General features: G+C 39.6%; 2 protein-coding genes across 2 annotated transcripts in view; one reads left to right on the top strand and one right to left on the bottom strand.

The window, feature by feature from the left end:
* LOC110381946 (alanine--tRNA ligase, mitochondrial) overlaps positions 1-25,498 on the bottom strand; it is a 317,119-nt gene that overhangs the window by 244,935 nt on the left and 46,686 nt on the right. The window lies entirely within an intron of this gene.
* LOC110379252 (tubulin polyglutamylase TTLL5) lies at positions 1,473-25,392 on the top strand. The gene is made up of 17 exons (XM_064039740.1): positions 1,473-1,572; positions 6,250-6,863; positions 7,063-7,202; positions 7,481-7,698; positions 8,590-8,803; positions 9,104-9,360; positions 9,630-9,829; positions 10,323-10,395; positions 10,910-11,054; positions 13,723-13,948; positions 14,318-14,474; positions 15,534-15,671; positions 18,143-18,299; positions 19,329-19,495; positions 19,947-20,138; positions 20,701-20,742; positions 21,940-25,392. Exons 1-17 carry the CDS (start codon positions 1,562-1,564, stop codon positions 22,085-22,087), a joined length of 3,099 nt encoding a protein of 1,032 aa, XP_063895810.1. The 5' UTR covers positions 1,473-1,561; the 3' UTR covers positions 22,088-25,392.

The raw sequence follows: 25,498 nt of genomic DNA, 5'->3' as shown, positions 1-25,498 counted from the left end.
ACGATGTTTCTGAAAATTAATCAAAAAAATTGCAATCAGGGTCTTTTTCTCCGCGAATCTTAAGATCATTAGACTAAAGATGCCATAAAGTGTTAGATAATGATCGAAATTACAGCTATGAAGCTGTACAAGCTAGAATACCTGAAACCAAGTTAACAAAAAAGGCAAAACCGCAAAAAGTACGCCAATTTAGCGTTTATTTCTAAGAAGTTAATTTTACTTACTAACTTCGGCTATTGCATCTAAACCTGTAGTTAACTATACTAGTATGTACTAGCTTCCGACAGCCGATCCACCCGCATAAATCCCTTGAGAATTACTTCTCTTCGCACCCGGATAAAAAGAAATGTAGCCTCCATTGATAAGATTCCTCACTAACACTCAAAATATTTCTTCAATAGGTCCTTTAGTTCCTTTTATCAGCGCGTTTAAGAAAACAAATTCTTCAGCATTATAATCTATACAAATATTATAAAGCTGAAAAGTTTGTTTGTTTGTTTGCATGAACGCGCTAATCTTAGGAATCACTATAGATAGACCGAGTGTATTATTAGACAGACGCAGTCGCGTTGCTAGGGCGCTGCGCATATCTTCCAGCTCAGACGGAAGGAAGTTGTGAAGGACACGTTAGGGTAGGTTGATGGATGCATTTTCACTTATAATACCACAAGAGCTTCAAAATTATCGGGTATTTTCCGATAGGTTCGTTGCAAACAAATGAAGGAGTCAAGTTTTTCAGGTTAAAAAATAACGAGCGCGAAGCGCGAGTGATTTTTCCTGGAAAACTTGACGACTTTATTTGTTTGCAGGGAACCTTGAGGAAATGCCAGAGAATTTGAAGCTCGTGGTATTCGAGATTATTTTTCCGTCCCAAATGTCGGCCACAACCTGTCAGTTTGACATAGCAACGACCAGAGAAAATATTCAAAAAAATATCAGTATAATACCATGTAGGTTGTACCACGTGACGTCGAATGGTGCAATTCTATTGGTCGATATTTGGGTCGGAAAAATAATCAGCTGTATTGTACGTTTTATTTTCTTTCTTTCTGTGTAGTACAGCAGTTTTGTAGCTTTCAGTAATAGTTCTGTGAGGTTACAAGGTCCCATATTGCATCTTATCACGTCAATCAATCTATGCTATTAATTAAAAGTTATGTGTGACTGTCTTACGTGTTCACACTCTATTAATCCAATTTTGTAGAATTTGAAAATATTTTCAAAATACACCCCCTAAAAATTGTGGCATTCCAAAAGCATCATTTCAGGATCACGGCTACATCCTATAAATTACTATAGCAATCATAGCTTAGCCACAGATTACCTTAATAAATGACATACCTATATCTTTCCGAAATCCTCACAATCACCTAACTTTGCAGAATTTGCAACCTTATCAAAAAAGTTAATCCGCAAAGCGCTCTTGTCTCTGTCAAGTGATTTTCGTTCACCGATCACCAGTCAACGTGCGCCGTTCGCCCGTGACGGACGTAACGCGTGTCCTCCGCGGTCATTGTTTATTTACTTCGCGTATATTTAGGACGCTGACTCAATATTAGCCATGGTTTTTGTGTGAGTATTTGTATCGGTTTTATTGTGTTTACAGATTGGCTCAATTATTTTTTTATGGGAGAAATACGTAAGGGTTTTGTCGCGTACTTTTTTGCGGTGTGAATTGTGTAGTGTACAAAAAACTATTAAGTAACCAAGATTATTTGAAAAGTTTATAACGATAATTAAAACACAAAATAAGTAAAATCTAAAAAACTGATTTTGCAAAGTTGATTGTTTAGAGATAACTGAAACAATAGGTATTCTTCTAGTTTATTCACATTGGTCTAAATTTTTTATCATGTTCTTAATTCACAGACTTAGTTGTCATACAGTTGTTAATGAAATATATTTTTGCAATAACATTACAAAATATTGCTTTGCCATTTTGGACCGTGGCCAAGAATTTCGTCTTCAATTTGTAACAACTTGACAAAATAATTGGGCTCCATCTGCGAAATACTGAGCCTGCAATTTCTTTGATTAACTTTGTTTACAGAATGTATTTATCCTTAACTGTGATTATCTTTTGACAAAAACAATTGAAGTAGCTTAAAGTTTTTCTAAGTAAAAATAAATAATGTACGACTTCGCAAAATCAATTGTACGCCAAGAAGTTTTTCATCTTTCTCCTCAAGATATTCTGTTACTTGAAATACACCGGTCCTTTTACACGAAAATCCCTAAAAATCTCATGACCCAATTAATGAATACAAAGTACAGACCAGCAGTACAAGAAACATGCACGTTTAATCAGACATCGGTGCACTATCCAAGTCTGCATCAGACTTACCACGATATATTAGGCCGGTGATTCATTCATGAGCGGAGCGGGTACCTCACTTCATTGTATGACTCGTTAAACCGTTTTGGGTCTTATGCGCTTTGGTATTTCCGTTACGATTCGAATTGTAATTTTAGTTTATGTTGTGGTGTATTAATTCATTTTGTTTGTTTCTGTGTTAGTGGATGTTTCTTTGATGGATTAATCATACAATATATGTATATCACATCGGTAACACCTCATCGACGGTCTATTCAAAGTCTTGAATGGCATCAGTTCCCGTCACAATAGAAAAACTATTGTTTGTCGGAAAATTGACATTCAATGAGTTAACTGTTTAGACCTCATCCACTTTCTGAGAGAACTTCTAAACGCATTCAGACACCCTTCAGACGGGTTATTCCCGCTCGGTAACACCCTTTCATCAACACTGTTGACGATCGGGAAAAAAAAGTTTCGTTCGTTCACAGTGTTGACGAACGCTACTTATTATTTTAGTGTAAAATGGTTATTATGCACATGATAAGGCCACTTTTATTTTCTAGTCAATTGTGTTTCAAAAGATCTAACATAATCTGTTAAAATATTTTAAAAATCCATGACAAGTCTTTCCATATTTTAAAAATAAAAACCAGCGTTCGTCAACACTGTGAACGAACGAAACTTTTTTTTCCCGATCGTCAACAGTGTTGATGAAAGGGTGTTACCGAGCGGGAATAACCCATTCAGACAATATTATTCACTCGTTGTTTATTTTCTCATATGAATCACCTTACCTCTATAGATATAGTAGCTTATCAGACAAAAAACTGGCAATAAGGAGTCATAAAAATATGTGTTGTGTACGCTTTTAAAATTGCTTACATAATTATGTGTATGCTAAAACTGGTGTGCAATTATTTCTAGTAACTAATTATGCCTATCACGTAATCCGCACCCTAAAGCAAGGGTGTCTCCCTCGACATGTGGCCATAAAACCGGCGATCGATACGCGAACTCGTTGCTACGGAAACTCTCGTTTGGGCTCAACCCTTAGGTGTCTGCCGTCACGGTATGGACACGATTTTATTGATTATAGGGCCATTTTCCGGGTTATAGTGCACTTTTTTTATTGTGGGACTGATAATAATTATATGCACTATTGAACTTTAGCTAGAAGGTATTTAGAAAGTTTGCTACTTAAAAGTAAACAGCTGATTTAAAAATATGGGGAGATCTCTTTTGAGCAAGTTGGAATTTAGAGAGAGTTTTCGATACAAGCGTATGTAGTTATAAAAGTTCCGACTCAAATTGCATTTTTGCAATATCTTACATGAGCCATATTATTGCAATATACGTGTGCAATATCTATGTAAATAAAACAGCTGCTCCGAAGAGTTGTTTTGTTTGTGTATTGCACAAAAAATTACACCCGCGTGGAATTTTGACATTACCCCCCAAAAAATTATGCTTACACGCAAGAAACATTGCTAAATTTTCGTATATTCAAATGTATGCAAAATATTTCGGTGACATCTTGTACCATTCGTACAGAAATTGAAACGGGAACAGATTCACGGTTTTATGAAGTTTGACAGTTTCCTTATAAGTTTGCGTGTTGCAATCCAGATTTATTTTGTTTACTTTTCGCGACAACCCTGGTCATAGGCATATCTACTGTAGAGGTACCTGGTATCATGAAACTGAAGAGTTTGTCTATTTATTTAGTTGAACTCTGAAACTCAAGTATGGCCCATTTCTCAAGAAAGGCTGCTCTTTATCCAGGTGGGCGAAGTAGTTTCCCCAGGGTCGTGGGCAAAACCGTGGGTCAGCTAGTCAGCTACCATCGCCATCATTTTCGACAATAATGATGTGAATTATGACGAGTTTGAAAACAATGTCGTAACTAAACAGTTGGCGCCCAAATGGGACAGACAAATGTTATGCATAGAAATGTACTAATTATGTAGGTAAATTAATTTTATTGTGGTTAGCCTGTCACTGATGATTATGGAGTTGAGGAAAAGTGAGTTTATTTACTTTTGACACCTTAACGACAGTGAAACTTAAAAACTTCATTTCTGTATCTTTTTTTTTAACGACGTCAAAAATCATCAAATGACCCCTCCCGCTGTGGGTTAGCAGCGGTGAGGGAGTGTCAGACTCTTACTGACTAAAAACCGTCGTGTTCCGTCGTAGGCCTTTTATGTACCAGGGCCGCGGTAACTCTTTCAAACAAACCCGCAGCTTCATTTCTGTATCTTCATTTCTATTTGTCAATCGTATACCTACTTAGAGGGCCGTAGTCAAATAAAAAAAACTTATTGAGTGACAGTAGGTACCTATTACCTGTCTCCTAAAGGTTAACGTACTCGGTATCTTTTTTATTACTCTTTCCTCTCGTGTTACGAAAAAGGAGCCTAACGCGTCTCTAGAATTCGTAATTAGATTTTCTTATTATTTATCGGCAAGTCTGAAGTTTCTGCGCGAAGTTTCGTTCAACGTGAGCTAATTTAAGTGATTATTTGGTTTTCGTCCTGGTAACATCTTATTAATAAATAATTATTTAAGTCGACAGTTAATTTATTATTGACTCGTAATGCAGTCGTACCTACATAATTTGTTATCTAGATAGATTTAAACTTGTAACGATTATAGAATTTATCCGGATACTACAGCGTAAAGCAACATCAGAATGGCCTTGAAAACCATATACAAAAATCAATGAATTCGTAATAAATGACACGTATGCGATGTTCATAAATAATTAACATAACTATTTTCTATAAAAATCGATCAACAACCACTTTACTAAGACTGAAATCTATTTTTAGATATCTTCCAACTAGCACGTGTATGCTCGTGACCTTACTACGAACGATAACACCTTTTTTATTATTCATAAAAAAAGGTTCGCAAAAAAAGGAAACGTGTGGGTAATTTTTCCTTCGTGTTTTCTCGTCTGGAATGTAATTTTTTTTTTTTTGTATTTTATATAGGTTACCTTTTTTTTAGGGCTGTAGAAATAACTTGGCGTATTTAGTCCATTTAGGTACTTTATAAAGGTATACTAAATAGTTAAACAGATGACAAACTAAACTATTTACAAGCAGTCGGGACGTAAACGTGATTTATTGTAGAGGTGCGATAACTGAAATATTGCTTTTCATGCCTTCTAAATAAAATAATCAAAAAATAGAAAACAAAACATCTAACAAATCTTACACTGTAAAAATGAAAAAAAAAAAAACAATCTTTAACATATATCCAAGTACAAAGTATTTTGTACAAGTAGGTATAGAATAACTACGTAATAGTCAGCAACAAACTAATTCAATAGGTACAACAAACCGACCGACCGGCCTTCACCATATAAGGTGACACAATCGTCTCATTGATCAACCATACTGACCACATGTTGGCATGGTGTAGCTTATTGTAACGCTCGTAGAATACAATTTTCCAGATGTTTATTTATCATTAGGACTAGTTTTTCCGAAACTGGTCCTTCAGTCCGCTTTGGTTTAGTAATAAAGCATAATGGTCAATATTTTTGATAGCCAAAACCTAGCTTACTTTGTCGTCGAAAATCTCCACATGCTATTGATAAAGGTTCCATATGGTCTTGTTTTTGTAGCTGTAAGGCAATTTTGGAAATTGGGTTCAATGTGATGCATGTATGTTAGTCTGATCAAGCGCACCCGATTTTTTTGCTTCAAATAAAGTTGTAGTTAGTATCATGCTGTGATGCCGAAGCTGTTAAATCATGACATAAGAATAGAGCCTTTAAAATTGCATGGCAAACCTGACTGGCTTAGATTTTACGACTATGACTTTTTTTCCGCTTAAACGTATACATAGAACATGAAACACCTAAACCATTACTTATAGATCACGTCAATAATATTTTCTTTACACTTTATTTCCCCTTACAGTCCACATGTATCGTCAGACACGTCGAATCCGTCTACATCAGGCCTTAACACAACAGACAAGCACAACGAAGACATAATGCGAAAAAATGAAGATGAAGCCCCAGTCAAAGAAAACGAGGGCTCCGTATCAGACTGGATATCGGGAGGACCTCTCGGCTCTAAAGGAGCCGTACTGGTGTTCAGATCATGCGTCCTAGCATCCAGGACGCCCTCCATGGAGTCCGAAACAAAAACAATAGGGAACAACACTGGGACTACCATACTACTGAACAAAGCGAAGAACATGGCAAAAAGATTGGTCGCTGAGCCGCACTCCTTCTCAATGAGACCGAAGACCATAATGCATGACGTGATGGAGACGTTTGGGAGTAGCACCAAGTACACTGGCCAAGCGTACGTGGTCCGGCACGTGAGTGATCAGAATTTACCCGAGACGGTGTGTATGGACGAACAGGGCCATGAGGAACGGGATCCGATGGCACACAAGCGCGACATAGAGGACGTGCTCAATGATCTGAGCAAGATCACCCTGAAGAAACACTTGAATATAGAGAATACGACTGCTAATATCAAGCCTCCTGAGGAACCACCTCCTCATGCTCACGCTGGCAAAGGTAAGGAACCTTTGTATAATTTTGTAATAAATTATGATTATGATGATTGCGCAATTATTCTGCCAAGATTTGTTCGTCTTCACTAATTTTCTTAAGATCGTTTTATACAGCTGATTCAAATAAATTCGAACCCCATTACAATGTCAGAAGGGTCGTTCTGGGTTGAGTGTTTTGACTCATGGAAACATTTTCCCCTCAGATGGGAAGGACGACAAAAAAGGGAAGAAAAACAAGGGTAAGCACAAGCGCAAGGCACCAGTGTCGCAGCGTGCGAACTCCCCTTCCCTGGATAGCGACGACTCTGAACACTTGCTTATCAAGGAGGTCGAGAGCATCAAGGTAATAAACCCTTTGCCTAAGAGTTTGTCTGCGTATATAATGCATGTAAATTAGTTTATGGTCCTCTGAGCTATAATATGAAACTACGAGGTATTCAATAGTCAATTACCATCACTGCCTAGATTACTCCCCCTTTATGAGCATACCCTAAATCCTACGTATAGAGAGCTTGAGACCTTATTTGGAACCTTAGGGATTTTATTATATTCATGAGCTTACACATAACCCTTTTGTGCGTCAAGCAGTCGAATAAAAAGTATTATATTTTCGATAACCAGGTCCTGGAGAGCAGCCACATGCCAGCGCGTCTCCTAAAAATAACCTACAAGCTAGTGAACACGGAGACCAAACTCCTCCACCGGTTGCTCCAAGCCCACGGGCTCCAGGAATCAGCTCCAGAATCCAAGGACTGCAACCTCTTGTGGTCAGGACTCCACCCCAAGCCTGATGTTCTGAGGTCCCTGTCCCCGTACCAGCGAGTGAATCACTTCCCAAGGTAAGGATTTGGGTATGATGAGGTGAATTACTGTCAGTATTGTTGAATTTGGAATTGTTTATGTATTGCTGCAGTTTTTGGAACGTGTTGAAACGATCCATTTTTTCGTTAGTTTGATGTTTTGAAGTCAGAATAAGTATGTGACAAAGTGCCTTACTAGATTAGGGTAAATTCAAGAAATCATTTGGACAAGGACCCTAGGATTACAGCAAGTACTGTCTGTTCGTTGTAGAAATCGACACAGGAGGTCCCAATGATAAAATATTTTTTGGCAAGGTCTCTATAGAACGACTAATTTTCCTAGTGACATCAAAAAGTCAGTTTCTCGATTACATTATTAGTAGAAGTCATACTTTCTTGGGGTCGTATGGTCCATAATTCAAGAATATTGACAGTAGTTCACCGGATCTGGTCCGAGTGCTGCTGAACGCCCACGGCCTCACCGAAGTGGACTGCGAGTCCCCCACGTGGGCGCTCACGTGGTCAGCGCCCATGATCCCCTTCGACGTCCTACAGTCCCTCAGTCAATACCAGAAAGTCAATCATTTCCCAAGGTAAACTCCTCAATATCCCTTTTCCAAATGGCATTCCCAAAACTAGGACAAAGGATTAGTTTGTAAAAATTAACAAATACTCCAAATAATCTGCATCGCTACAATTCACATCGCTTTGCCAAAGGTACAGGAATCTGGATTGCAAAGTTTTCACAAGGGGTACGCTCTGGCTATCTGGCGTTTATTTATTTGACCATTTTGCCTTGAATAACCAATAGAAATTTTCTGCTTGCGGATACGATATTCTAATGGTTGTTTACGATTTTTTCCGCTGCGCTTTGGTGGTAAGAGCCTTACAATAGATTTGCTGATCTTTCATTACTCATTCTTTTTCCAGATCCTACGAGCTAACCCGCAAAGACAAACTCTTCAAGAACATAGAGAAGATGCAGTACTTCCGAGGGTTGAAGCAGTTCGACTTCATCCCCACCACATTCCTCATGCCGGCTGAGTATAAGGAGTTGTGCTCCACGCATTACAGGACTAAGGGCCCTTGGATTGTCAAGCCAGCGGCTTCGAGTCGCGGTCGCGGGATTTATATTGTTAATTCTGTGAGTAATTTAATGTTAATTCTTTGTTGTTATATGGGAAGGTTAAGCTATAAAATTGTTGAATGGTTTTTAATAAATAAAACACATTTAGAAGTACTTAGCTATATTTTATATGTATGATGGTACATTCTTGAAATTAATTGCTATTAGCCGCAATTTGGATCAAAAATGTCAGATTCAATGCATTTGATTACTCCACAGTACAACAAAATATATAATGTGTATAAATCAACTTCAATTGTAGGGAAAAAGACGATTAGAAAGAAGACGACATGTTCTTATCTTAATTTTCTCTTACAGCCCGAACAAATCCCCAAAGGCGAGAACGTAGTAGTAGCAAAGTACATAGACAAGCCCCTCCTAATAGGGGGTCATAAATGCGACCTCCGACTCTATGTGTGCATGACATCAATAGACCCCCTACTCATATACTTGTATGAGGAAGGCCTCGTACGCTTCGCTACCGTCAAATATGATAAGACAAACAAGAATCTGTGGAATCCATGCATGCATCTTTGTAATTACAGCATCAATAAGTACCATACGGATTATATCAAGTGAGTACCACTGTACTTTTGTGCTACTGATATAGTTCTCTACACTTATGTAATGTTTACCTGTCTGATTCTCATATTTTAATTCGATAATGCATATTTATTTTGCACGTGTTTCGAAAAGCACGATAAGCTATAGGTCCCGGTTGTCATTTGAACATCTTTAGAAGTCATTATGGGTATATATGTGTGATCAAGGGGTATTATGTTGCCCGGGTAACTGGGTTCAGGAGGTCAGACAGACAACGAAATTGTGAATAATTGTCTTTCAGATGTGACGATCCAAACGCCGGTAACATAGGCCACAAATGGACATTATCTGCGCTACTCCGTCACTTGCGCAAACAGGGACGTAACACCACTGCGCTAATGGCGGCCATTGAAGACCTCGTGGTTAAGTCCATACTGTCTTCTGCGCAAACCATCACGGCGGCTGCTAGGGTTTTTGTGCCCAACTTCTTTAATTGTTTTGGTGAGTTTTTATTAAATTAAATAAGAACGGTTTCACTCTAAATATGTTGTATATGAGGCATTAGAGGCCTCGTGGTTAAGTCCATACTGTCCTCTGCGCAAACCATCACAGCGGCTGCTAGAGTCTTTGTGCCCAACTTCTTTAATTGTTTTGGTGAGTTCCATTCTAATTTTTTTATTAGCACATCGTCACTATTATTACAGGACTACTATTTCCAACGACGACACTATTATTTCCCAATGCAATAGGTAGTGTGGCCATAACTGCAGTTTTTAATTACCATAACATACGATTTTTGTTAACTCACTCAGGTAACAAGTAAATAAGTATTGCCTGCTATGTTATTAAGTAAGCGTTAAAGTGAATATGTATAGTTACCTACTTAAGTCGTATGTGACGCCTCATACCGGCTACCGAGGCCTCGTACCCAAATAGTGTCTTCCTGTTATAAAATCTTTTTGGTTGGTATTTTTATTTGCTGTTCTTGTTCCAGAATTGTTCGGCTATGATATCCTGATCGACGATATGCTGAAGCCGTGGCTGCTTGAAATCAATCTGTCTCCGAGGTAAGATACAAACAAAGTCAGATCTACTGTAGCCGTAGTGTGCACTGTGGGCCACAACCCTAATTTACTTGTGATACTTCACACTTCTTTTACGTTCTACTGAGAATTTGAGATTGACAAATTGAAGACCAAATGAGGAGTTTATGCCCCCTTGTGTCTCTTTTGAGCTCTCTCAGCTAACTTCATGTACTCAGTTATTTTCTTCTTTGTATACAACCTTCAGTTTTTGACTGCCTCCATATACCTACTCTTTAAATAAGGGGAGTCATAAGGAAGTACATAAGGGGATTACATATGGAAGTTCGTAAGGAGAGTACATAAGGAAGTTCATAAGGGGAGGTTGGTCATCTCACTTAAAAAATGCGATTGTTGGCCCGACAACACAGTTTCGGGATTGTCCGCCATAGCGGATGGCTTTGCCCAAGGACGAAGGAAATACCTTTTTTTTTAAGGGAAACAAAAAAAAATATTATATTATTTTACAACAACTGCAATATTTTTCCTCCTTTCCTAGCTTAGCATGCGAGAGTCCGCTGGACGCTCGCGTCAAGTCAGCACTACTGGCGGACACGCTGACGCTGGTGGGGCTGCCGGCCGTGCCCATGTGCAAGCCCGACATCTCCGCGCAGACCAACTCGCTCAAGATGCGGATAGGCGCGGTGAGATTCCGTACATCATAACTCAAAATGGCTTATGTTTAACTGATCACCAGATATAGTAACAAATAGCAGACAAAAATAGTAAATGATCACCAAAATGAAACTCGCATTTTAATGTAAAACTATCACCAAAGTTTTAACACTTTGCTATCCTATTTAAGTGAAATTACTCCAAAATAAATCATGCGTAAGCCAAAAATAGTAAACGATCACCAAAATTAAACCACCATTTTAAAGTAAGATTACAACCAAAGTTTTTAAATTCTGCTATCCTATTTAAGCAAAATGAGTCCAAATAAATCATTGTTATCCCAAAAGTAGTAAATGATCACCAAAAGTAGTACCTAAATGATCATCAAAATTATACCAGCGTTTTAATATAAAATGATAATCAAAGTTTTTACATCTTGCTATCCTGTTTAAGTAAACTGACTCCAAAAAAATAAGTTCGGCCTGATACAATAAATGTAATAACATTATGGGGACCCTTTTCCTGCACTAGGATGGAAAATTGTCTATTGCATGCCTCTAAACAGTGCGATAAGAGTGTGTTTTCGGGGGAGTGTATTGAGAAACACATTCTTCTTCTTCTTTCTCCTGCCCTGTTCTCAATTTTACTTGGGGTCGGCGCAATATGTCCTTTTCTTCCATTTTCCCCTGTCACTCGTCATGCTGACACTCACGCATGCATTGCAAGCCGGACACATAACTTTTAAGCCTACATTTTATGGCAATCACAGTGACTTATTTAGGCAAAAATAATACATTAATTTGGTCGTCAAGAGTTGGTGATCATTTACTAAATTTGGTGGTCGAATACAATTTAAAGTGAAGTCGTGACTAAAATAGCTGGTACTATTACATTTTTAGACTTTATTTTTCTGGTGTTCAGTAGATATTTCTGGTTACAAAACTTAGGGTATCAAAGCATTTTATGGTGGTCATTATATTTGTTCCCACTCAAAATCAACTGTCTAAAACTACATCCACCATATAAAATCTTCATATTATTATGAACCTTCTTCTTCCTCCTCCCTGTTTCCAATTTTATTTGGGGTCATCATTTTCCCCTGTCACTCGTCATACTGACACTCACTCCTTTCCTATTCATGTCATCTTTCAGGCAATCCATCATTCTTTTCTTAGGTCTTCCTCTTCCTCTCCATCCATCTACATTCATACTTAGCACACACGTTGCATGCGTATTATCCCTCCTCATTACATGCCCATACCATGACAATCTTCTAATTCTCATCTTTTCTATAACTGGCGCTACTTCACTACATAGTATAAAACAAAGTCGCTTTTTCTGTCCCTATGTCCCTTTGCACGCTTAAATCTTTAAAACTACGCAACCAATTTTCATGTGTTTTTTTTTAAATAGATAGAGTGATTTAAGAGGAAGGTTTATATGCATAATATCATACACAAAATAGGGTATTACATGCATTTTTGAAATATATCTTAAATAAATTCTTTAGTCTTAATATATCTCTAAAAAATTAAAAATATTTTTTTTTCTCACGTTATGTACGAATATAAATTAATTGTTTTATCATAATTTCAAATTTCGCGCGTATTTCGCGAAAACGCGGCACACAACGGACGCCATGATTGTTTTTTGGTCATGACGTCATTACGTTAGTAAACAAACTACAGCTGTCAGTAATACATATTTTGATATGTATTGAAAATTTTAATAATGAGTAATTATGCTCCGTATCGTTGGTGTGTTGTTTCTGAATGTGAGAACACTAGTGTAAAAACACCAGACAAATAGGCTAGTTTCCTAAAAAATAATAATTAGTCCGTCTTGTAGATTGTCCAAAATTAAGCGATACGTATTTTTTCTTTTTTAAATTGGATCAGAACTTGTTAAGATATAGCGTGTTAAAGTTGAGTGTGACGTCACAAGTTGCTACAATTTTCAGGACACTGTGACGTAAAAGGCCCCCACTCCTAATTTTTGAAGTGTATTATCTTTGTCATTTTATGTTTAATTAAAAAAAGAAAAAATACGTATCCAATATTTTTTGATTATCTAAAAAGCGGACTAAATATTATTTCATTATTTCGACCATGGACACTACCCTATTATGGATTCAAGTACCAGTGGATATAAATATGAGAAACACTTGGTTAAAAGTTGCGAGACGAGATCCCGGACTGTTATCAGATAAATCTCGTTTATACTTTTGTGAAGATCACTTTGATGTAAGTAACTGTATTAACATTACCTATCTAATGAAATATACTCTTTAATGATAGGGTAACTACTTCAAGAATCAATACTTTGGGAAATGTGGATAATATTTAGAGGTTATACACTTTTGTTTACTACCGTAATGACGTCATTAGCATGGCGGCGACATTTCGTAGTGTTCAAAGACAGATAAAAAAACCTAAAAACTTTAAACTGCAATAAAAAATATATTTATGTACCTTACGAAGTGAAACTACCATTTCCCGATTGCTTTTCCTCTAAACAATCATTGTAATACACTTTTAATTTTTTTCTCATCTAGACTAAAATACCCTATTGTGGGCAATAGTATCCCGTGCTAAGCCGGAGCGGGTCACTAGTTTATTATACATATATTATTATGAACCTCTCACTGGTGAAAATCCTATCTGGGCAGTTCAATATCTTCATCACTCCATCCCACAGTGTCGTCGAGTCCACTCGGCAGAAAACGTCTGCGTCCGCGGCAAGCGAGCGGCCGCCGACACGAGCGCGGGCACCGCGGGGACCACGGGCTCGGGAGCCCTGGCCGCGCTGACGGGCGAAGAGCTGCGCCTCGTGCGGGCTGTGCGGGCGCAGTACGCGAGGAGGGGGGGCTTCGTCAGGATATTCCCCTCGCAGAACTCTTGGCAGAAGTACTCGCAGTATTTAGGTAAGTGGGTGGTTACTGTAGTGGGTGTTTGGGTGCCAATTTAGGTAGTTCTTTTTATGTAAGTCGCTGTATGAACTCCCTCATGTACTTACTCATTTATGTAATCCCTCTATATACTCTCTTATGTACTATATGCTAACTCTTTGTACTCTCTCATTTAATTATGTTCTACCCTTTCGTACTCCCTCAAGTACTGCTCTTTTCTACTCCTTTATATACTACTTCTCTTATTATTTGTTCAACTTCCATCTAACCCTCCCCCATAAAACTCTTGAAGTTCTATCGTCACATAGAACAGTTTTTGAAAACAAACAAAAATATATTGACGCATGTTTGTATGAAAACTTAATTTTCTGTTTGAATCCACAGACCCGGTAACAGGTATCCCAGTATGTTCGACATCGCTGAACAACAACATCCCGTACCAAGTGGTACAACACAACTACAACCTGCTGGTACACTCGCATGTACTGCCGCACTTCCAGCACGCTACTGTTGCCACCAGTCTTACTGATACGCCGCAGAGGTAAGTTTATACCTTTATTAATTATGACATTACAACAACATCCCGTACCAAGTGGTACAACACAACTACAACCTGCTGGTACACTCGCATGTACTGCCGCACTTCCAGCACGCTACTGTTGCCACCAGTCTTACTGATACCCCGCAGAGGTAAGTTTATATCTTTACTCTAGTAATTATGACATAACAACAACATCCCGTACCAAGTGGTACAACACAACTACAATCTGCTGGTACACTCGCATGTACTGCCGCACTTCCAGCACGCTACTGTTGCCACCAGTCTGACTGATACACCGCAGAGGTAAGTTCATACCTTTAGTAATTATGACATAACAACAACATTCTGTACCAAGTGGTACAACACAACTACAATCTGCTGGTACACTCGCATGTACTGCCGCACTTCCAGCACGCTACTGTTGCCACCAGTCTTACTGATACACCGCAGAGGTAAGTTTTAACCTTTAGTAATAATGATATAACAACAACATCCCGTACCAAGTGGTACAACACAACTACAATCTGCTGGTACACTCGCATGTACTGCCGCACTTCCAGCACGCTACTGTTGCCACCAGTCTTACTGATACACCGCAGAGGTAAGTTTATACACATAAATACACACACGCGCATACACGTAAATACACACACATTGAGATATCCACACACATACAGCATGCCACCTTCCCTACTCATACGCTGCAGAGGCAACGTAGAGAGGAATCTGTATCTTATTTATTACACCATTAAAAAATCAGGGTGAAGGTGCAGAGTTTACCTACTTTTTTCACTGACTTGTCTTGAAATACCTAGGAAGGTAGTTCGAATTCATCGCAGAAAAAATAATACAGTGCCCCTTGGAAAGGACCATACCTAGACACATAGGCCTACAAAAATGGACCCTGGCTTTGTCAATATTTTTCCATGGCACAAATTGTTTCTCCACCCTACATTAATATCTTGCACTGTTTGAATTTTATAATATACTTTCAAAACCTCGTAAAAATATCTTAAAATAGTAAATTATTTTAATACCATTCTTCTTGTAATTCCTCAGGTTGAAACGCTACGAGGCAGTGAGCATCACGTGCCAGGCGCCGGCGGTGTGGCTCGGGGAGAGCACCCCGCAGCATCACGACACGCGACGCGCCAAGGAGCTCGTCAAGCGGCAGCTCATGGAGGGCATGAAGCTCACGTGAGTATATACTGTAGCATCACGTGCCAGGCGCCGGCGGTGTGGCTCGGGGAGAGCACCCCGCAGCATCACGACACGCGACGCGCCAAGGAGCTCGTCAAGCGGCAGCTCATGGAGGGCATGAAGCTCACGTGAGTATATACTGTAGCATCACGTGCCAGGCGCCGGCGGTGTGGCTCGGGGAGAGCACCCCGCAGCATCACGACACGCGACGCGCCAAGGAGCTCGTCAAGCGGCAGCTCATGGAGGGCATGAAGCTCACGTGAGTATATACTGTAGCATCACGTGCCAGGCGCCGGCGGTGTGGCTCGGGAGAGCACCCGCAGCATCACGACACGCGACGCGCCAAGGAGCTCGTCAAGCGGCAGCTCATGGAGGGCATGAAGCTCACGTGAGTATATACTGTAGCATCACGTGCCAGGCGCCGGCGGTGTGGCTCGGGAGAGCACCCGCAGCATCACGACACGCGACGCGCCAAGGAGCTCGTCAAGCGGCAGCTCATGGAGGGCATGAAGCTCACGTGAGTATATACTGTAGCATCACGTGCCAGGCGCCGGCGGTGTGGCTCGGGAGAGCACCCGCAGCATCACGACACGCGACGCGCCAAGGAGCTCGTCAAGCGGCAGCTCATGGAGGGCATGAAGCTCACGTGAGTATATACTGTAGCATCACGTGCCAGGCGCCGGCGGTGTGGCTCGGGAGAGCACCCGCAGCATCACGACACGCGACGCGCCAAGGAGCTCGTCAAGCGGCAGCTCATGGAGGGCATGAAGCTCACGTGAGTATATACTGTAGCATCACGTGCCAGGCGCCGGCGGTGTGGCTCGGGAGAGCACCCGCAGCATCACGACACGCGACGCGCCAAGGAGCTCGTCAAGCGGCAGCTCATGGAGGGCATGAAGCTCACGTGAGTATATACTGTAGCATCACGTGCCAGGCGCCGGCGGTGTGGCTCGGGGAGAGCACCCCGCAGCATCACGACACGCGACGCGCCAAGGAGCTCGTCAAGCGGCAGCTCATGGAGGGCATGAAGCTCACGTGAGTATATACTGTAGCATCACGTGCCAGGCGCCGGCGGTGTGGCTCGGGGAGAGCACCCCGCAGCATCACGACACGCGACGCGCCAAGGAGCTCGTCAAGCGGCAGCTCATGGAGGGCATGAAGCTCACGTGAGTATATACTGTAGCATCACGTGCCAGGCGCCGGCGGTGTGGCTCGGGAGAGCACCCGCAGCATCACGACACGCGACGCGCCAAGGAGCTCGTCAAGCGGCAGCTCATGGAGGGCATGAAGCTCACGTGAGTATATACTGTAGCATCACGTGCCAGGCGCCGGCGGTGTGGCTCGGGAGAGCACCCGCAGCATCACGACACGCGACGCGCCAAGGAGCTCGTCAAGCGGCAGCTCATGGAGGGCATGAAGCTCACGTGAGTATATACTGTAGCATCACGTGCCAGGCGCCGGCGGTGTGGCTCGGGAGAGCACCCGCAGCATCACGACACGCGACGCGCCAAGGAGCTCGTCAAGCGGCAGCTCATGGAGGGCATGAAGCTCACGTGAGTATATACTGTAGCATCACGTGCCAGGCGCCGGCGGTGTGGCTCGGGAGAGCACCCGCAGCATCACGACACGCGACGCGCCAAGGAGCTCGTCAAGCGGCAGCTCATGGAGGGCATGAAGCTCACGTGAGTATATACTGTAGCATCACGTGCCAGGCGCCGGCGGTGTGGCTCGGGAGAGCACCCGCAGCATCACGACACGCGACGCGCCAAGGAGCTCGTCAAGCGGCAGCTCATGGAGGGCATGAAGCTCACGTGAGTATATACTGTAGCATCACGTGCCAGGCGCCGGCGGTGTGGCTCGGGGAGAGCACCCCGCAGCATCACGACACGCGACGCGCCAAGGAGCTCGTCAAGCGGCAGCTCATGGAGGGCATGAAGCTCACGTGAGTATATACTGTAGCATCACGTGCCAGGCGCCGGCGGTGTGGCTCGGGGAGAGCACCCCGCAGCATCACGACACGCGACGCGCCAAGGAGCTCGTCAAGCGGCAGCTCATGGAGGGCATGAAGCTCACGTGAGTATATACTGTAGCATCACGTGCCAGGCGCCGGCGGTGTGGCTCGGGGAGAGCACCCCGCAGCATCACGACACGCGACGCGCCAAGGAGCTCGTCAAGCGGCAGCTCATGGAGGGCATGAAGCTCACGTGAGTATATACTGTAGCATCACGTGACATATTTTAAGACGGTGTGACATATTTTAAGATTAGGAAAAAACAGACGTGGTAAAATGGTTCAGTATTAAATACTCAGCCCTAAGTAAACAGCGACAATTTTCGTCGTGTTAATAACCGTAAATACCACAAAAATGTAGTTTTAGCTCCACTTTTTCTTAAACTTAATTTTTTAACGACTTCCCAAAAAAAAATGAGGTAATCAATTCTTATGTTATAATTTTTCCATTTCTACAGTATGGGAGAAGCTCGTCGCGCCTTCGGCCTATTCCTTACCCACGTGCTGAAGAGAGTATCCTCCCCCTGCAACGAGCTGGCGGTCCAGCATGCGGCCCTCGTGCTCCGGTTCCTCAAGCGAGCGTCCGCGTCGCTACGAATGCCGTACAATGTAAAGGTGACCAGTTATAAGCATGCTGCACCACGCACACTCATTATTCACTCACAATACATAACTTACAGTATATAGCTCACACGCAATACATATATAACAGTACATAACTCACTCACAATACGTAACTCACTCACAATACATAACTCACTCACAATACATAACTCACTCACAATATATAACTCACTCACAATACATAACTCACTCACAATACATAACTCACTCACAATACATAACTCACTCACAATACATAACTCACTCACAATACATAACTCACTCACAATACATGACTCACTCACAATACATAACTCAGTCACAGTACATAACTCACTCATACATTAGCATCGCTCATAATGTATCCGCTCACTCGCTCGTAATCTGCACGCTCATTTATCACTACATTTATTTGTCTTGCACTAATCATAGCTTGTATATCGAGTACCAGATTATTCATTTTGAAATTGCTTTGCAAAGTTTCAAACTGAATACTTATTTATTTATAAAACGCTTTACTTGTGTTTTTTGAGTAGTAGTGCCTTGAAAATTAGTAGCAAGTCAGTTCAATAGGCTCCATCAATAGTTGGGGATTAAACCAATTTTGTATATGTCACCGGAAAATAACAAAACTCGTAAGTTGATCAATTTTCTGGTCAACTCTCGGAAAATAATAAAGGGCAGTTGAAATGTACTTGTGCTGCTGATAAATAAATAAAGCATGTACACCATGTTTCCCACATTTTTTTCTCAACAATGAACTTCTTTCTAACAATACCCTAATTCTACAAATGCTCCATTCCCATCAACCAATCTTCTTCCTCGGAGCCTTTTTCCCAACTATGTTGGGGTCGGCTTCCAGTCAGCTGAGTACCAGTGCTTTACAAGAAGCGACTGCCTAGCTGACCTCCTCAACCCAGTTACCCGGGCAACCCGATACTCCTTGGTAAGACTGGCGTCAGACTTACTGGCTTCTGACTACCCGTGACGATTGCCAAGGCCCCCATCAACCAATCACTGACCAACATTACACCACTTCAGGGTCCGCCAGTGAAGATGTGCGACAAGGACCGTTGCGCCGTCATCGCTAAGCAGCTGAACGATTTCCTGTACATGTACTACAGGGAAACCGATCTGTATACCGACAGCGAAGACAAAGAGGGATGCGTCTCGAATATACATTTTGCGCAGTTCCTGTATTCTGCGAGGTGAGTTGACACTACTTATAAGGATGTTTTATTGGAATTGTAAAATATATTTTATCAAAATTTAAATATTCTAATCGATAATAACTATATAATTTTTAAAAAGGATTTTTATTTATATAAGAGTCTTTTCACATTGATGGATTATCCATTTGGTTCGACAAGCATGATCTTAAACATCTGACAATTCAATCTATTGAAACCGAATGAAATAGCGGATTTTGTCGCGTATATAGTACTGTCGAGATTACTAAATACGCTAGTGGGAAAGCGCTGTACCTAATAACCGTAACATTTACATGACTCTTGGAATACGCCAGAAACCCGCGGCATAATCTCTCAATCTGAAAGCGCCCTCATTCTTTACACACTTCTTCATACCACATACAAAAATTTCGACATAGCAATCCACATATTGAATTTAAATTCACCACCATCCCTAATTCTTCTTCAGCGAGGCCGACCTAGAAGACGTGCTCCTCCTCCAACTGAAGATGGAGAACTATCAGACGACCTTCCTGGGCGAACCTCGCAACCTGTTCTGCGTGGACCTGCCGCCCAGCAAGCTCTGCGCCGAGCCGCCCGCCCGACACACGCTGCTCAGGCACCTCGCCTGTCTCTCGCCTAACAATACTAGGAAGTATAGGTAGGTTTTGTAGTCTGAACGAGGATTTTAGGTTTCTAGATGAATGCAGCCTGCACGATCCCAGGTTTTATTCAATTGCAAAAATCTAAACTCGCCGAAGTCCTGCATTAGTGATCTTAGAAGTCTGTCAAACTTCAAAAATGTAAGTAATAACTTGTCTGTCTTGGAGAAAGTCAGATTAATTTCAAACTTTACAAAAATGACTAAAGTTGGCGAAGCTAATCGGCTCTTTAATTAAAGTCTAACTAAAATATCAAACTTTTCATTAATGTAAAGTCACCCTAACCCTACAATATGGTGTTAGCAAGTGTTTCTCTTAGCTCTTATAATCTGGAATATTTTACCACTCCTAAAAAAGTACATAGTATTTAAGTGGTACAAAATTAAGGAGTATAGTTTTGTGAGTGAATTTCAAAACATTACATATTTTTTAAACTTACTCGAATGACATAGTAAACTACCTCTAAATAAGCGTTATAAGATATTCTTTCTACCAAAACTGCTATTTTGACTACATATTTGGATACAGGCGTCTTTTTCACGTGGTCCCTTTCATCCTCAGATCTGAATGGGCGACATGGATCAACACGGCCGCTAAATTGGGGTATAATAAATCATTTCAGCTTTGCGATGCTTTCAATTTAAAACTCTTTATATTTTCTTCATGACAAAAATCACATAAACATTTCTTAACCTCATCAATAATTTTTTTCTAACTACTTTGGTGTCTGTCTGCTGCATCTTGCAATTGCAACTTATATCATCAATGCATGACTTAACTAAAAATATTTTTTAAATATCCAAAATTATATTAACTCGGTTGTTCCTTACGCTAATTGAGACAAGAAAAAAATATTTTTGTTAAGTCGTGCTGTCTTGAATCTCTGGACTTCCATTTTGGCTTACCTTTGCTTTAAGTGTTTTTCTCCATCTATACTTGAATCAAGAACGGTATAGGTTTCCGTAATCATAAATTTTAAAAAAGTGTGTTGTACTATAGATAAAAAATAAAAATCCTGAATAGAAGATTTTTTGATATACCTACGGCAACCTATAACTTGCTTTTCCTGATTACTTCAAACAACGAAAACTATACATTTGACCATATAGCAATCGTTGTTACCAGGACATTTTAACCTAAATCATAATCAAAGCATGCCCATAGCTATCCAGTTGTGAACGACGGAGCTCTTAATATGGGTATCAACAAAACTGTGAGACGCGGAAAGAAAATTACAGCTTAAAAATATATATAAAGAAAAGTATCAAGATTGTGTAAGTCGCGGTGTATTATGTTTGGTGTGGGCTTCTAAATTATCGTAAATAAAAGGTAGATTTTAAGGATCAAAATACGAAATTGCGAGGCAAATGAATAATTTCATGGATCAATTGTATGTCTATAGTAAGTAAATTTATGTCGTGCAATTTGGTTTTGACCCTTGTGGTATTGGTGCATGTTTACCATTTTATGGCTGCACATATTTTTTTACACACACATATTATTTAAAACTCATTGACTACAGGATCTGAGAGAATTGCCTTTAGAATAAAATAAGAGGGAAAATAATAGCACAAATCATGCATGCTGAATTTTTTGGCTAGGGTAGGTACTGCAACACTTTCGGAGCTTTTGTATATCCTTAGTATTTCTATCTAAGTGCATGCAATATATATGTATTTTACAACTACAACGCGTATCTGCCTATTACTAATACTACTAACAATAATAAGCCAATTTTATATCGAACACTGTTAGAAAATCCTCTCATATTTCTAAAATCATATCACCATCTACTTCCAGATCGGCGGAATCGCAGGGTCGTCTAGAATCCGAGACGGATAGCGAGCACGTGCCGGCCGCTCCCTTCGCCAGCTCCGACCTCGTGCTCAAGGAGTCGCTCAAGGAGGAGAAGCCTCTCACGCAAGCCTTGAAGTATGCCAGGTCATAACCTAGATAAGTTGTTAACTCTTGCTGACTTCAGGTGTAGGGGGTATTAACAAGGTAGAAAATGAAATTCGACCGATATGCTGCAAGTTCTTAGTATTCGATTATAAAATTCTCAACTGCACCGAAAGCGATCTTACCGTGTGCCTCGGGCATGAGAAAACACGATTTTGTGTACCGATTTAAGCTTCAAATAATTTTCTGACTCAAACGTGACAATGTAATTTATACAAGTAAAGTATCTAATAGTAAAAAAAACATTTGTCAAGCAGTCAGCAAACTTTTTGCGAAGCACTTTGGCGGCTAAAGAGGTATTCTCCTACTCATCTGATACAGAAGTTTGAGAATCCTTTATCAGGAGGATAAGGGCGATTACAAAAATTAAGACAGTCTATTCAACCAAAAATCGACCTTAAAAACATCACCATAAGAACGTTTTCCCCCTACATCTCAAATCAGTAAGATAACTTAATTCCCACTAGAAATCCTTGCTAGATACCCGCATTCGTGTTTCCTCGTCTTTGCTTCTACATACCCACTTGCTTGAATACCAATTGCCCATACAACGTACAAATTATACCAAAACTAGATGTTAATAGTAATAAACAAATGTAAAGCTTATACATGAAAACGTGACGTCAGATTTATATATTAACTTTGAAGATTTCCCATAGAAAAAAGATCTGTATTGATGACAGGAAATTAGCGTGCATTCTTTTCTTATTTATGATTTATTTTTTAGAAGAACACAATTAGGTGCATATACTTAATAATTGTGTTCGGAAATACTTTATGTATAGATACTGTAAATTGCAATCATTTATGTGATTAAATTATTAATTAAATATCTTATTTCTGCACGCAATTATAAAAGCTTACTCAACCCCATATATATGGGCTTTCGCCAACATTTCGCCAACACTTCACTCCAGCGAATATAAAGCTAACCAGCTAAAAGTAAATAAATTCTTCAGCTTTACATGTAATATTAGAATAAAATATGATCTGACGCTATTGTCATGTTTTAATAAGCTACCATCCAACCAAAAAAGCTTAACATAGAATTACCAACTAAGTAAAAACTCAAACAAAATAAATATCAATTCAGTAGTTTAAAATAAATGTCGCCACCACCCACGACTGCCTTCTTATAGTACAATCAGCACGGTTTGCCTTCGAAACTTAGCAATAATTACTATAACAATTAAGACATGATCTATTTACCCGGCACTAGATTATAATATGAAGGTGCTATAAGCTATTAACTGCGGAATTCTATAACTTATCTATCCTTTTGATTTGACATAATTTAAATGGAGTTATCAAAGGATAGATATTTTATAGAAATCCACCATAAATGATTCAGTTGTAGATAACTGGCTATTGTAGGCGATATGACGGGACGATCGTTTACGATCGATGATACATTAAAATTGTATAGAAGGGTAAAGCTTATTACTTTTAAATGTCGTAGTACTTACAAACATGGCCCTTAAGAACTCTTAAGGAATTTTATCCTACTTTACGGCTTTCATAAGGCGAAAAAAGTGAAGATTCTTCTTCTTTTTTCATTAAAAGAATAAATAATGTTCTACTAAATGAAAAAGTTGTGGGCCATCTTGCAAATCCTTGTGTCTGGCACGTCGTATCGTCTATGGTTGCTATCCAGATTGCTATAGACTGAAGAAGTATCGAAATGTACTTAAATACAAAACAAGGGGTCTGGTACGAAATTACTATTGTAATTGTAACGTTAGAGTAAACGATTTTGTATCGTTGAAGCTATAACTTTAGCTGTCCCCAAGAAATTTTTGAGTACCCAGAAAATCGTTACTTTTAGGTACTTCCCAGTTTACCTCGTAATCTTCCGCATTATTGCAATAGTAAGTTCGTGCTTGACCAACAGCTCTCGACACGTTGTGAATTTAAATTAATATTATGAATAACAGATAGCTTGCTCTATGATCACATGTTAATCTATGATTTTAATGTTTTTAGTATTGTAAATTGAGACCTATTTTATAAATATTACAAATAGGAAACTTGACAAATCTATTATAAAATATTAATTATTTTATATGCTTTCATTCGTAATATTTATTCAATAGGTCTCAATGTAGGTACAATAAGGCATGCAGAAGTCTAGACTTTAGCGAGTAATCTCTACAGCCTTAAAATTAAAAAAAAATGTCAGACGGATAAACGCGGGCGAAAGATTTTTATATCGGCATTTAAGATACTATTGAAACTTCTAAATATGTACTTAAAAGGGATAGGAAATGCATCATTTTGAACATGTCATTAGATAATATGTAAAAATGATTTTAAATATTATACTTTTTTTTGTTAAATTCGCGTGAAGCTGAGCCTTATCCTTTATAATATAGTATTGTACCCCGTTGTGATTTAACAACTTATGCTAGTCGACGTGGTCACCAGTGCGCAACGCCAAAGTCTCGAATTATTTATTTTATTTTTAGATGAATTTGTTTTATTTTTCTTTATATAAAGATTTTATTTGGAATTATCACGAGTTCAGTGACTAAACAATAGTCGTAGTTATAAAATAGTCACTTTATTCTTCGACAGAATTACGAAATCTTTGCAATAATTAATCACTTAACGACTTACCGTCCACCGCGTGATTGCATTTTTTATGAATCTCATAAAATTTTAATTTGTAATGATATTTTTAAAAGTATTACTAGGTTTAAGTGAGAAGTGTTTAGTTTAGTTGTGTTCGTTTGTGATATTCCTAAACTGCCCAATTCCAAATTGTTAAATTATTTAGCACAAAATCTGCAATGATTGGAGACCTGCTAGCTACGATGATAAAGCATTTCCGGGCAGTTTATACTACGATATTGAAATAGTGACAAACGTTCCAAGATAGTAAGCAAGAACGTAGGTCCTAAAGCTGTACGTATTCATCAGTTACAGCCACTTATTAACCGATCTCTCATATAATTTTTAAATTGATTATACCTAATATATTATTTCAAAATATTTTTTGCAGCTGAGCTGTTTTAGTTACGATCTTATTTAATGTGTAGTGAAATTCTTAAACTTTTTTTTAGCTAACATCAATGATTTTTCTTTTTTCAATTTTATATATGCTTATTTGTAGAACTAGTGCCATATCCCAAAGATGTAAGTCGCAGTGTAATGTCTAATATCGCTGTCACTGACCAGTGAATTTATTAGCTTGAGTACAAAGTGTGGAATAGTGAGATACATCGGCAAAGTTTTAATCTCGTATATACTATGTGAAAATATATTTTGAATATGCTAAATAAAAGTTGAAAGCGATTTTGGTTGTTTTTTTTTTTCTGTAACTGTACCTCCTGTTGCACAAGCCATAGGTATATCTTATTATCACAAGTGGAATATCAAAGTGAGCTAAGTGTCATGCTCA

This window comes from Helicoverpa armigera, chromosome 20 (genome assembly GCF_030705265.1).
Source record: "Helicoverpa armigera isolate CAAS_96S chromosome 20, ASM3070526v1, whole genome shotgun sequence".
Taxonomy (NCBI): Eukaryota; Metazoa; Arthropoda; class Insecta; order Lepidoptera; family Noctuidae; genus Helicoverpa; species Helicoverpa armigera.
The sequence above is the reverse complement of the archived record's forward strand: the minus strand, read 5'-3'. Positions and strand labels throughout refer to the sequence as shown.